At 48.6% G+C, this 14564-nt stretch overlaps 1 protein-coding gene across 1 annotated transcript in view; it reads left to right on the top strand.

Annotated features, from left to right (window-relative positions):
- The window catches only part of AXIN2 (axin 2), a 31083-nt gene extending 27527 nt beyond the window's left edge, over positions 1-3556 (top strand). The window contains exon 10 of the mRNA XM_007959702.2: positions 3430-3556. Within this exon, the coding sequence (XP_007957893.1) occupies positions 3430-3556 (127 nt within the window). The remainder of the gene's footprint in view (positions 1-3429) is intronic.
- Positions 3557-14564: the final 11008 nt, after the last annotated feature.

The following is a 14564-nucleotide window of genomic DNA, read 5'->3' as shown; positions in this document are numbered from 1 at the left end:
CTCAGGTGCAGGGCTGGGACTAGGGTGTGGCCAGTAGGGTACCCCAAAAAAACCCCGAAAACACCCATTGCCATGTAGTCAGTTCCAACTCATGGAGGCGCCTTGTGTTACAGAGTAGAACTGTTTCATAGATTTTTCTTGGCTGTGATCTTTTCCAGAGCAGACTGCCAGACCTTTCCTACGTGGTGCCACTGGGTAGGTTTGAACCATCAACCTTTAGGTTGGTAAAACCAAACTCACTGCGTGGAAGTCAGATCCGACTGATAGCAACCCCTCCTTGGGTTTCCGAGGCGGGATCACTATGGAAGTAGATTGCCCAACCTTCCTTCCCAGGAATGGCTGGTGGATTTGAACTACCAGCCTTCTGGTTAGTAGTCAGATGCCTTAGGCACTACGCCACCAGAGCTCCCTTTAGGTTAGTAGTGGATCACAAACAGTTTGGGCCGCCCAGCAACCTTGGTGGGTGCCCAAGGAACACAATTCAAGGTGACACTTGCTCTCAGGCTTCTGCAAGTGCAGGTTGGCACCTAAGATGGGGACCCTTCTTGCACGGTGCCCTCGGCACTCCTTGGCCTCACTCTAGTCTGGCTGGTACAGAAACATGGTACATGCCCAAAAGGTGCCCAGCCATTCCTGTCTCTGGAGGCCCGGTGTGGGCTGGGGTGGTGGTATATGTGTGGACAGCTCCTGAATGCGCAGAGCAGCGGGGCAGGTGGGCCCTGCTCCCGGACACAGGCAAGGCCCCCTGCGGGGCCTCAAGACCTGTCTCTTCCAGGGCAGGCCCTTCACAGGCTTCCTGGCTGCCTTCATCTTGGCATTTATTTGGGCTGAAAGCAGTGCCTGGTGGGGGTGCAGGGCTGGGGCTAGGGCCGGGCCGGACCCTGTTGGAGGTTGACAGGCAGGGTGTGGCACTCTGGGCTTAGCTCTCTCCCTTTCCACCTGGGTGGGAAGGGTTCCGAGCCTCTATCAAAGGGACTGGAGAGCAGGCCTGGCCGCTGCTTCCTTCCTGAGCAGACATAGTAACACTCATTACCCAAGTGTAGCCCTCCACATCTTCATTTTGCTCTCAGCTTTAACTTGGCTGGACTGAGTGGACCTGCAGGGACCTTCTGGGAAGAAGGACCATGTAGCAGAGGGAGCCGGAGGCCATGGGGACGGCGCCTGGCCCAGCAGCTCTGGCCACATCTGGCTCTGGACTTTCTAAGGCTCACTTAATAAGCCTGGCTTTGATGCCCAGCCTCCCATTTAATGCACAAAGACTCACACAAATGGTCGACTCAGATTCTTCCCTGATTGGATCAGGCTGTGGCCGAGGTCCTGCCAGCCACCACCGTATCTCTGCTCTGCAGGGCCAGAGTCCCTCCCAGGGACCAGGGGGCGCAGGGTGCCAGGCTTGCCCTCCGAGCAGAGGCGGTACCCCATCATCTCAACTTGACACCGCCCACCCCCACCAGAAGACCCTAGGTGGGTGGAGCTAGGGGACCTGGGCCGCGTTGAGTAAACTCAACATGGCAAAGGGACAAAAAGCGAACATTTGCTCCAGGCGTGCCAGACGCTATTGGTGCCAGATGTCAGAAGAAAGCAGAGTTTGCCACATAAAGCATGTTGCAGTGGAAAAGCCAGTTTCTTGGGGGAAATGAGGGCAGCACAGGGCGTTTGAAGTCTTGGGGGTGGGGCTGAGGGAATGTTGCCTCTCTGCTCTCTGAAAGGAGGTGGCGATTATGTAAAAGGTCATTCCGTGTTTGCTCTGTGATGCCTTAAAAGGGGTGGCCTTAAAAGCCCCAGAGCAGTTGGAGTTGGGGGGCTTGAGGGCATGGCTGAGGGTGGGGTCAGGATCTGAGGCTCCTATTTGGGAATTGCTCATGTCCGCTGTCCCAGGTCTCCGGTGCCACGGTACCCCTCCCCAGTTTTTCGCTGCCTCGGGCTCTCCCATGTATTTCGATCCCCTGAACACAAATGTTTTCATCCCTGGCCCGTTAGAGCCGTGATGGCTGTCCACCCCTGGTGCCTTCGTTCAGCCGGGAATGCTAAGAGCAAAGTACCTTGACTAAACGCAGCTGTTTAGCCTTATCTCCTATGAAAGTATTTGGCTTGCTTTCATTAAAGAGGAAAAAAACTTAGCTTTAACCAAGGGGATTTTTTTTTTTTTTTAAAGGGAAAAACTGCAAAACAAGTCTAAACCCAAGACAATTACATTTTATCAGAGACGCTTGTCCCTCCTGGGGGAGGCTTTGACCTTTCCCCTGAAAATGGTACTTGCAGGAGCGAGTTTAATCTACCCAAGGGGTCTCCGTAGCTGGGGACAGAGAGAGCTCTTAGTTTATTTCTTTGAGAGGGGCCTGGGAGTGGGCCTGGCCGGAGAGGACAGCATTTGTTTCCAAGTGTGACTCCTGAGAGCTGGTCATTTGTACCCATACAATTAACAGCCTTAGAAGCAAGGACACTGGGGTGGGGTAACAGGAACCTTTACTCAAGGGGCATAATAGAAGGGCCCTTTGTGGTTTGACCCTGAAGCCGTGGGATGGGAGAGGCAGAGGGAAACGGGAGAAGGGGGTGCTGCAGGCTGGGGCTGTCTGCTCACCCACCCTGGCCAGCAGTATTGGGTTGGTCTGGCTCTGACGGTGGCCCCAAAGGAGGCAGCCTGTCCCATAGCTGTGCCATAGACGTGAGGAAGGTCGTAGCTAGGTGCTGAAGGGTGGAAAGGATGAGGTGTTGCCCTTTGGACTGATAACACTAGCTCAAAGTCTGGCTGAACCTGTAGCCCTGAGTCTGGGGCCCCTTTGAGGCTCTCTGCCCCTGGCTGCTGCTAAAAGCAAACTAGAGGCATGCTTGGCGCTTCCTCTCCCATACCCCCGTCCTGTTGTTGGATGCCATTGAGCCAGTTCTGACTCCTAGTGACCCCTTGTGACGGGAGAACTGCCCCATAGGGCTTCTTAGGCTGCGGTTTTTACAGGATCAGATCACCAGGTCTTGCTGTGGAGTCACCAGGTGGGTTTGAACCTCCCGTCTCTCAGCAGCTGAGCACCTGGCCGTCGCACCACCAGGGCTCCTACCCCCAGCTGATCCCTGCAAAAAGGGACAGAAGGAGCTACTCTGCAAAGTGTCCTTTTCACAACGTATGTGCATCAAGTGGCAGCAGAGACTCTGGGCTGAAGGCTGCAGACTCAGTTTGCAGGCAGGAGGCCCACAGGCTGCTTCCCCCAGCATGCCTTGCTGTTCTCCTAGGCACATGAGACCTTCCTGTTTTATGCCTCTGGACCAGCCCCAGTCGTCATCTTCAACTAGGAGGTCATAGATAGGAGCCAAGGTTCTCATGCACACCTCCCATCGCAGATGTTTAAGATGACTCAGTCCTCAACGTCACTTTTCTTTTAAACAATGCAGAAGATGCACCTTTATCCAGAAAGCTCACTTGGTTTTTCTTTTAAGGTATTACTTCAAAAAAGCGAGCGACGAGTTTGCCTGCGGAGCGGTGTTTGAGGAGATCTGGGATGACGACACGGTGCTCCCCATGTATGAAGGGAGGATCCTGGGTAAGGTGGAGAGGATCGACTGAGCCCTTCGGGGCCTGCTGTGGGGAACTGTCCAACTGGAGTCCACAGGACACGTCTTGGCCATGAGCAACAGCAACAAACTTGGAAGGAAAATTAAACCAATGAAGTCTGGGGAGAATTGGCCACTGGGCCTTTGGGAGGGTGGGGGGAGGTTGGTTTTCACTATTCACGAGCTGGGTACTGAGATAAGAAAGCCTGAACTATTTATTAAAAACATGACCACTCTTGGCTATTGAAGATGCAGACTGTATCTGAGAGACTTCGTACATCGTCTGTGACCTCTAGGGATCTGAAATCCATAAACTGAGAGAGACTGTATAGCTTATCTGAACAGAAGTCCTTATGGTATTTATTGAACAATTGATCCCCCATCCCCAGTTTATGGATATGCTGCTTCAAACATGGAAGGGGGAGAGGGTGTATTAGTTCTGTCTAAACTGAGGGCTGGAGCGAGGAGCGCATTAATAGTTTCGCCACTCGAAGAAGAACTATGCTTTGGCCTGTGTTCTGTCCAACTGAAGATAGACTTTTTAAGAAAATGGTGCCCTGCCATTTACACACGGAGAAATTGGTGCATATTTTTCTATGCTGCTGTATTCTGTCTTAAAGGTCTTGAGGGGCAACTGTGTTGCAACATCAGCACTGTTTGGGGATGTCCTATCTGATGGGGTGATCCATGGTGGTGGAGGTTGACGGGGGGCCTTACTGCTGAGGGGATGTCCTATCTGATGGGGTGATCCCATCGTGGTGGAGGTTGCGGGGGTGGGGTTTACTGCTGGTGGGATATCCTATCTGATGGGGTGATCCATCATGGTGGGGGTTGGGGGGACTTAATGGGATGTCCCGTCTGATGGGGTGATCCCATCGTGGTGGAGGTTGCGGGGGTGGGGTTTACTGCTGGTGGGATGTCCTATCTGATGGGGTGATCCATCATGGTGGGGGTTGAGGGGACTTACTGACAGCAGGATATCCTGTCTGATGGGGTGATCCCGTCATGGTGGAGGTTGCAGGGGGCAGGGTTTACTGCCGGCGGGATGTCCTATCTGATGGGGTGATCCATCGTGGTGGAGGTTTGGGGGGCACTTACTGTTGGTGCCCTGAATTCACTCTGTGATGGGGCTCCATATCTTGTAGCTCACCCCAGGCTCAGGGCCCAGTGCTTGAAGCCTGCTGGAGTCACCACCTTGTGGTTCAAACTTGTGCTTTTATTGACTAGTTGCTTGCTTGTTTTTCAAATTTGTTTTTGGACCACAGCCATTCAGGAAATGAGCCCCTGGCCCTGCACAGACGTGAGCAGTTGCGAAAAGACCTAGCAGCACCCTTTCCCCAAACACCTTCATTTTGATGTTCGGGTTTTTGTGTTAAGTTAATCTTACATCCTGTTTGCCATTTTTACCTTGTATTACATGTCTGTATATATTGTACGGCAAAAGAGTATTAATCCACTGTCTCTAGTGCTTGACTTTGAACCAGTACAGTACCTGTACCTGCATGGTGGTCCACGCCGTGAGTCGCCCTGTGTTGAGGGCTCAAGCTTCCCTTGTTTTTTGAAAGGGGTTTATGTATAAATATATTTTATGCCTTTTTATTATAAGTCTTGTACTCAATGACTTTTGCCATGGCATTTTGTTCTACTTATACTGTAAATTATGCATTATAAAGAGTTCATTTAAGGAAAATTACTTGGTACAATAATTATTGTAATTAAGAGATGTAGCCTTTATTAAAATTTTATATTTTTCAAAAAAAAAAAAAAACAAAAATAACCTAGCCTTGTTTTTGAATCCCAGGGGTGGGAGCAGCAGGACATGGTGGCCCTTGGTATGTGTGAACATCTGTGCTTCATTTCCCACCCTACTTGAGCCTCTCTCTAGAGACCTTGAGTCGTAAGGGATCTGGGCCTGCCCCGAGCTTTCCTAAGAGTTATTTCTGATTACGTGGCTCCTGATGGGGAACTCATGACAGAGCAGACTCAAGACGACAATTTCTTTGTTGTCTTCCTCTCTCTACCTCTCACTTTCAGACTTGCCCTCCCAGGAGAGGTCTCCAGTCAGGCCAGGTAGGCCACCAGGTGCTAAGGGACTGAGATGGGGTCCTCACAGGGGTACTCAAGTAATAGGTGTCTCTGAGGTGAAAAGCCTCAGAGGAAATGGGTTTATAGATGTGGAATGGGCAGGCTAATCAGCCACCCCCCATTCCAGGGCCTCTTCAGGGAGGATTTGGGCTGGTTAGGTGGCATGAGCAAACAGCAGGTTAGTTCAGGAAGAGAAGGGAGGGGCAGTCTGCCACACGCTCAGTGGACAGGTGTGTGGAGTATAATCAATGGTTCGCTCAACAAACATGCTTCCTCCCCGGGGCTGAGCACTGAGACATGGCAGGCTACATCTCAGATCTGGGGTAGCTGGTCTGTTTTAAGGATTCCTGTGATGAATCCTCTTTCAAAGTTGTCTGGGGGCAGTTGGGCTTGTGTTCTGGTCTGCGGAGTTCTCATAAAGTGAGTTTTCAGATGCCCTACATCTGGCTGCCTTTTCTGTTGCAAACTGGCTTTCAAGCTGCTGGTGGGTATGGCCAGGGTCCTTGCCTGCTGCTTGGAGATGCCCCTTCCTGTTGGCATGTGTTCTGGCTGCTGGGGGAGTCCAAGCCATCCCCCGCCACAAGAAGATGTGGGTAAGAGAGAAAGAAGCCGGCTTGGAGCAGGAGGAGCTCTTAATGCCCTTGAGCTTGCTCCTAATGCAGTGGTCGGGTCCCAGCACCACCCCTCCACTGGTGACTGTGGGTGAGGAGTTGGCCTCTCCTAGGCTGCACCTGTGAGACAGAGCTGGGCTCTTTGATCCGTAATGCTTCTACGTCTTCTGGGAAGGCCCTGAGTCTCTGCTGTTCTCTCATTTTAAGAATGCAGGGTGGGTGGGCTTCCACAAGTGTGAGTCCCTGAAATTGTTTGCAGAATATAATCACCTGGGTACCTTTTGAGACGAGATCAGATTCTTCAAAGGATCATGCCTCAAAAAAAACCCAGCTATTCAGCCCCTCTCTCATGTGGTCTAAGGACTTGTGACACTGACCTCACCTCAAAAAAAAAAAAAAAAGTTTGGTTTGTTGACCAAACTTACTGCCGTTGAGTCAGATCCAACTTCTAGCAACCCCTCCTTGGGTTTCTGAGGCAGTATCACTACGGAAGTAGATTGCCCAACTTCTGTCTGAGGAGTGGCTGGTGGGTTTGAACCACCAGCCTTCTAGTTAGCAGTCAAGTGCCTTAGGCACTCCACCACCTCAACTTTTTTTAAAATATAATTTATTTTTGTTGAGAATGGATGCACCAAAACATACACCAATTCAACCATTTCTACGCGCACGATTCAGCGACATTGATTACCTTCTTCAAGTTGTGCAACCACTCTCAGCCTCCTTTTCTGAGTTATTCCTCCATCATTAACATGAACGCACTGCCTCTTAAGGTTCATGTCTAATCCTTTGAGTTGCTGTTGTTAGTTTGATCCCGTACACCAAACCCAAAGCAAACCCATTGCCATTCAGCTGATCCTGATTCATAGTGATCCTATAGGACAGTGGAACAGCCCCATAGGTTTCCAAGGCTGTAATTCTTTATGGAAGTAGATTGCCATATCTTCTTCTCACAGAGTGGCTGGTGGGTTTGAACCACTGACCTTGCGGTTAGCAGCTGAGTGTTGAACCACTGCACCATCAGGGCTCCTCTTGATCCCATACGTATAGATCTTAAAAGAGCACAGTGCTCAAGGCAGACATTCTTTATTAGTGAAGCTAAACTATTATTTGGTTTTAAGAAGCTTCAGGGGTATTTCTGGTTTAAGGACTATCTCAGAGCAATGGAGCAATGGTTTGAGGATTCATCCAGCCTCTGTGGCTCCAGAATATCTGGATTCCATGATACTTTGAAATTCTGTTCTGCATTTTCCCCCTTTTGATCAGCATTCCTCTATAGAATCTTCGATCAAAATGTTCAATAATAGTAGTGGGGCACTATCCAGTTCTTCTGGTCTCATGGCAAAGGAGGCAGCTATTCAAGGAGGCTGGGAGCTTTGGAGAGACACAGAAGCCCCATCCCAGACCCACTGAATCTGACGGGATCTGAGCACTACCAGCATCACATCTCCAGGTGAGTGTTGTGCACAGCAACGTTGCCCAGCTCCGGCTCCCTTTGATCCTCCCTGTTATGGGGTGTACTGTGTCCTTCCCAAAAGATAATGCCTATGGCTTAATCCCTGCACCTGTGACTGTGACCTTACTTGGAAATGGGGTTGTGGTGGTTATGTTTGTGTGTCTACTTGGTTGGGCCTGGCTGAGTGGCTGGGCAGCTGGTGGTAGTTAGTCCCCATGATGAGACTGGCAATCAACTCCATGGTGGAATCTACCACAAGCAGCTGTATAGCTGCCTTAGGGAAATGTGGTCTGCTTCCTGTATATAAGCAGAAGCCTAGGGGAATGGTATCTAGCCTATGGCACGCTTAGACCCTGCATATAGCAGTGTTGTTGCTCAGCAGCCTGCTATGCTCTGCCAACCTTAGGACTTAAATGGACTTAAGTTAATGACCTGCCGTGTGGTTTGTTAACATCAGAACTGTGCCTTTTTACTTGTCAACCTTGGGCTTGGCAGCCTCAGCAGCCAGCAGTTGTCTGAGTGAAAAAAGCCTCTAGCTTCAGTGGGCTGGGAGCTAGAAGCAGAGCTGAAGTCCAAGGCTGAGGGGCTTTCACCCAGCCCCTAGAGCCTGGCACTTTGAACCTGGACTCAAAGCCTCCAAACTGTAAGAGAATAAACTCCTGTTTGTTAAGGCCATCCCATTTGTGGTATATTCTTGTCAGAGTGGCGCTAGGGAACCAGAACAAGGGTCTTTGCAGATGTAATCAGGTTGAGATGAGGTCATTAGGATGGACCCTAATCCAGCGTGACTGACTGGTGTCCTAAGAAGAAAAGACTCACAGACACATGGGGAGAATGTCATGTGATGATGGAGGCAGAGATTGAAATGATGCGTCTGTGAGCTAAGGAGCACCAAGGACTGCCAGCAACACCAAAGATGAAGACAGGCAAGGAACAGATTCTCCCTCCAAACCTTCAGAAGAGAGCATCGTTCTCCTGACACCTTGATTTGGGACTCCCTTTTTTTTTTTTTTTTCACTTGTTATTGTGATTTGGGTAAAAGTTTACAGTTTTCCGTTCAGTAGTTCATACATGTTTTGTGACACTGATCACAGTCTCTACAACACAACAGCTCTCTTCCACTGCCTCTCTGTGTTTACTGTTTCCATTTCTCCTCCTTTCCTGTCCCTTCCTGCCTTCTGAACTTTATCCCTGGGCAAATGCTGTCCTTTTGATCTCATAAGATTGGTTGTTCCAAGGGGTGCATACCTCCTTGGTGTTATCATTCACTTTATAGGCCTGCTGTTAGGCTGAAAGTTGAACCATGGCTGGAAGGGTATCTGAAGGCCATAGTCTCGGGGGTTCCACCAGTCTCCTTGAGACTAGTAAGCTTAGTCTTTTGTTTTCTTCATTATTTTGAGTTGGGAGTCACAGTTTTCTCCCACTCTACCCAGGACCTCCTATTGTGATCCCTTTCAGAGCAGTCAGCAGTGGTAGCCGGGCACCATCTCGTTCTGGTCTCAGGGTTGCGGGGGCTGGGGTTCATGTGGTCCCTTAGTTCTTTGGGCCAGTTGCTTCCTTGTGTCTTTGATTTTCTTCATTCTTCTTTGCTCTGCATGGGGAGAGACCAGCAGTTACATCATAGATAGCTGCTCACAATACCAGGGTTCAAACTTCCAGAACTGTGAGAGAATACATTTCTGTTGTTCTCTGCCATTCGTTTTGTGCTCATCTGTTACAGCAGCCCTAGGAAGCTAATACAGCCCTCTTTCTAAACTCCTCCAGCTTCAAGTCAGATGCATGTACTCTTCATTTCCCAGGCTCTGCTATGTGCTCTGCCCCATTCCTCTGGTTGTTAGCCAGATAATCGGACTGAAGGGTATAGTCCCCGGCCGTTCGTGAGGTACACCTGGGTTCCAATCCATTTCAAGCTGTCATGCTGGGGAAGATTTAGAGCCCCAGAGCTATGGGTTTCCTCATCTGTTAAAAGGGGATGAAAACTGTGTCCACCCAGAGTTGTTCCCGATGGTGAAGTGGGATGACAGGGGTTACACTGTAACCCAGGGCCTTGTGTGCACTGACAGTGCCTTCCTCCATGCCTGTTGTCATTGTTAGCTCCCTGCTGCCACACCTGGGCATGGCCACCTGCTTCTCTGGCTGCAGCACAGACCCGAGGAAGTAGTGGGCAAATCGATCTGCGAGTTGGAGATGATTGAGAAACGTAGACTGTGAACTGGAGCTGAACCTAGTCCCCAAAGCATCTTTGTGTTTTTTCTTTATCAAGTCCAAGGCTTTATACTCTAAAACCCAACTCATCATAACCCTACAGCAGAGTAGAACTACTCCATAGGGTTTCCAAAGCTGTGAATCTTTATGGAAACAGATTGTCACATCTTTCTCTGATGGAGCGACCAGTGGGTTCAAACCACTGACCTTTAAGTTAGCGGCTGAGCACTTAACCACTGTGCCATGAGGGCTCCTTAGTCCTTACACAGTACTTGGAAATTCTATGTGGACTTTCACCCAGCATGACGACTTGCGTACAGGGATTTGAAATATAAGGTTTTAGAAATCAGATCCTGTTTTTTTGTTCCCCAAGAATATGCTGAGACCTTGATTGTGCTGTCAAAGGGAGGGAAATTACCCCTAAGAAAATATTCCAGTTTATTGGAATCATTGAGCAAGAGTATTATTATTTTAATAGAGAAAAATGTTCCTTTTTTTTTTTTACTTTCAGTAAATAATTTGGTTTTACAGTAAGTCCCAATATTACATAAAAGATTTATAAGCATGATGTCATGGATTGAATTGTGTCTCCCCAAAATATGTGTCGGTTTAGCTGGGCCATGATTCTCAGTGGTTTGACTGTTAGATAATGATGTGGTCATTGCCCATGATGTGATCTGATGTGATTAGAGATGCAACACCCTCAATCAGGTGACAGCCCTCATCCATTTAGGGGGAGTTTCCTTGGGATGTGGCCTGCATCGTCTCTTACCTTACAAGTCATAAAAGGAGAGAGAAGCAAGGAGAGAAGGAAGGGCCTGACTACCACTAAGAAAGAAGAGCCAGGAGTGTAGTGTTCCTTTGGACACGGGGTCCCTGCGCTGGGAATCTCCTAGACCTGGGGAAGACTGATGCTAAGACACATGGAGATCTCCAAGGGATACCTGGCCCACAATCACTGAAAGGAGAAAAGGTTCTTTCCTGAGATCCCAAAGAGAGAGAAAGCCTTTCCCTAGAGCTGGTGCCCTGACTTTGGACTTCCAGCCTCCTGAACTGTAGGGCATCCATTTTTGTTTGTTAAAGCCATCACTTGGGATATTCCTGTTACACCAGCACTAGAGAACCGGGACATGATTTACAGCTTCCTGAGCCATTATTTTGTTTTCTCAACCAGATAAAGTGAAAACCAACCAGATTTTCTAAAAATCTGACATGAGAACAAGACTTTACTAGGCTCCTTGGCTTGTCCCAGGAAATGAGCTGTAGTGACTTGGTTAAAACAACAAAAACAAACAAACATTTTGGTAAATGTTGGTGATTACCAGAATGATCCTAGAGAGCAGCCAGCCTGATGCAAGGTCTCTGCTCCCCAAAAGGTAAAATTTACACAGGACCTTAGGTCTGGCAGCTGAGGGAAAGTGTGGTTGGGGCAGGAGTGAAGGGTAGGGGTACTTGAGAAGGGATCAGAACAACTGCCCCCTTCCCCTAGGGATTCCTCCAAATCGCTCAATGCCCACTTCTTAAAACATAAATCCCATGTGCTCCATTTACACTGACCTTTTACTTCCCTAAAGGAACCCTGGTGGTATAATGGTTAAACACTTGTCTGCTAATCAAAGGGTCAGCAACTCAAACCCACCAGCTGCTCTGTGGGAGAAAGTGGCAGCTTGCTTCTGTGAAGATTTCAGACCTGGAAACCCTTTGGAGCAGTTCTGCTCTGTCCTACCTGTCCCTATGAGTCAGTAATCGACTTGGTGGCAATGGGTTAATGGGTGTAAGTGCTCTGTTGATTCCCATCATGGAGATTTTCATATGCTGTTCCCTGTGCTGGGCACACTCCTTTCCCTCAGTCTTGTCTGAGGCTTAGCCTTCAGATGTGGACTTCAGTCAGAGGCCTTCCCAGACAATCTGATCCAAGGATGTTGTCATCTGAACTTCTCCATAAAAAAGCTCCCTTCATTTCCCTTACTGCCCATTCTAATTTGTAATCATGTAATATTTGTTTTATTGCTTACTTGTTCATCCATGAGGTAGGGAGTAAGTCTGTTTATTCACCACGATCTATGCATCCATAAACTAGCACAATAACTGGCATCCAGTAGGCACTCAGTATAAGCAAAGCAAGAAAATAAATATCATCAATGCCCATGTCACCTAAGAGAACTAATGTTAACACTTTGCAGTAGACCATAACTTCTCTCAAAGACTTATTTCTGTCCACAAGGATTTCCAGGTGGAGAATATAAAGCAATGTACCTTCCATGGCTTTTAGACCTCTTCTGGCTTGGAGGCTGAGACTCCATGCACTGTCCAGATCTCTTCCTTTCTGGGAGTCTAAGTTCTGCACAGGTTAGTGAGGGTAATTCTGCCATGTTTTCCCAGAACAAGAGATGGTCCGGCTGGTCCCTGGGGGAGTGGGTTCTGTCCTGAGGTGGACTTTCATTTGTAAACTGAGCCTCAGGTCCTCCTCCAATCAGGCAATGGGTGCCTTGGTGTCTATTTCCACCAGGGTAAAACCACGTGCAATAATCAATTGTATAAATGATTAGTGAATCATTATTGAGCACTTGGCAGGCTGAAGACAGCAAGAAGCAATTAATCTGGTCGGCATGGTTTGTCAACAAAAAAAGCTTTGGGCTGAAGCATCCTCCAGCTGATACCCACTTCTTGGCATAGCTAAGATGGTGATAAGGCCTTTGTTGTTTATTCAATCCACCCAGAAGGCCTGGGGGATGACAGAAGGAGGAGGAGGGGCACCAACGTGGAGAGGGTCACAGCTGCGGTACATCTGAGCCCTTTTCCCTCATCAGTGGGCCCAGCTCAGTGGGAACCATGGCCTGGCCAGGCTCAGCCTCAGTGTCAAGAAGCAGAGACCCCTCCCAACCTCACTTAGGGGGCAAGATGGCTTCAGCCACCTGCTTCCCATCAGCCAGCGGCCAAATATCCAGATGGAGAGATAGTCAGGTCTCTGGTTGAGGGACAGAAATGGTGAGAAAATGACATAAATGGAAAAATGGATTATGGTAGTGAAAGGTTGGTTTGTAGAGCATTTGACCTGAGCAGATTAGGGTTTATTTTACTGTAATTTGTGGTAGAAACATTTAAACCTATAGATGAATAATTGAATGTACCATGGACTGCTAGAAGAGAAAATAAATCTGTCTTGGAGGAAGTACAGCCAGAATGTTCTTTAGAAGTGAGATGGTGACTCTGTCTCATACTTTGGTTATGTTGTCAGAAGGGGCCAGTCCCAGGAGAAGGGTATGTTGGATAGAGTAGAGGGTTGTTGAAGAGTGGAAGCTCCTCAGTGAGATGGATTGACACTGGGGCTGCAATGATGGGCTTAAGCATAGCAACGACTGTGAGAAAGGCACAGGACCAGGCTGTGTTTGTGACTTGGAGCTGACTTGATGGCACCTAACAATAACAACACACCCACATGTATGTGTGTGTGTGTGTGTGTGTGTATACACACACAACTATTCATCTATAATCCCACCACCCAGAGAAACCAACGAATAATATTTTATCTTTCCTTCTAATATACTAAATACTTTTGCTTTATAAAGGGTTCTGAGCCATCTGATTCTTTTTTAGAATAAATTACTAAATGTGCGAAGACTTTCATTGCTTCAAGTAGACTTTGTGGCCATTTCTGCAGCATGGCCTAGCCACTGCCCAGATCTGCCTCAGTTCCTCTGCTGGTATTTCCTTTTCTGACAAGAAGCACAGCACACAGCCTTTCCTTCTTGGAAGCAGGAGAAAGGCTGTCACCAGGGTTGACTCCTGACTCCCCTACTCTCACTATCACCAGTTAACATTGAGTTGATTCTGACTCATGGCAACCCCGTTTGTTGCAGAGTAGAATGTGCTCCATAAAGTCTTCACATCTACGACCAGATCCCCAGGCCTTTATTCTGAGACCCCCTGGGGGTTGAAAGCCCATCTTTTGGTAGTAGCCCAGAGCTCAACTGTTGGCACCACCCAGGAATTGTATAATACGTTTATGGACTGAGACAGGAAGTGGCTTGGATCTCCTGCCTGCCTTGTCCTGCCCCTTACCTGTGGAGAGGTCCCACTCCTTGATGATGTGCTTGACCTTTAGATCACCCACCCATGGAGACGGTTCCTTTCTCCTTTGTATAAAACAGGATGAGGTCTTGTTTCTAGTCCTGGTTGAACTTTCCCCCTTCATCTCCAATGCAGTGTCTTCCCAGCCCTCTCCTTCCAGGAGTCTCTATAAATGACACCAGTGAGATTTGTTCCTGCAGTGGTCATTTGTTGTAGCCTGCCCAGCACTCATGCTCTTGTCTCCTGGTAACAGCACTTTGGTTTTCCTCTGGGGAATATCCCTCAGCTACAAAGATGGGCATGTGATCTGGCCAATCAGCATATTCCATCATCTTGGCTACAGTGATGGTCTCAGGGACAGACATGTCACTTCATTGGTCCAATGAGAGTTAACTCTGGGACTCGTGCCGGGAATTCAGAGAATGAGGTACTCTCTATTATAGCGTCTCAAATGGTAAGACATAAATATGGAGCTTCTGGGGCCATGGTGTAGAGAGAGCCTACCTGAGATTGAAGGCTACAAAGAGAAAGTCAAAGTCATGAGATGGAGAGAAAAGGTAGAGGAAGGAGAAGAGGGGTGGGAGAAGCCGAGAGAA

The sequence above is a fragment of the Orycteropus afer genome, unplaced genomic scaffold (genome assembly GCF_000298275.1).
Source record: "Orycteropus afer afer isolate SDZICR_OR568_19922 unplaced genomic scaffold, OryAfe1.0 scaffold00018, whole genome shotgun sequence".
NCBI classification, from domain to species: domain Eukaryota; kingdom Metazoa; phylum Chordata; class Mammalia; order Tubulidentata; family Orycteropodidae; genus Orycteropus; species Orycteropus afer.
The sequence above is the reverse complement of the archived record's forward strand: the minus strand, read 5'-3'. Positions and strand labels throughout refer to the sequence as shown.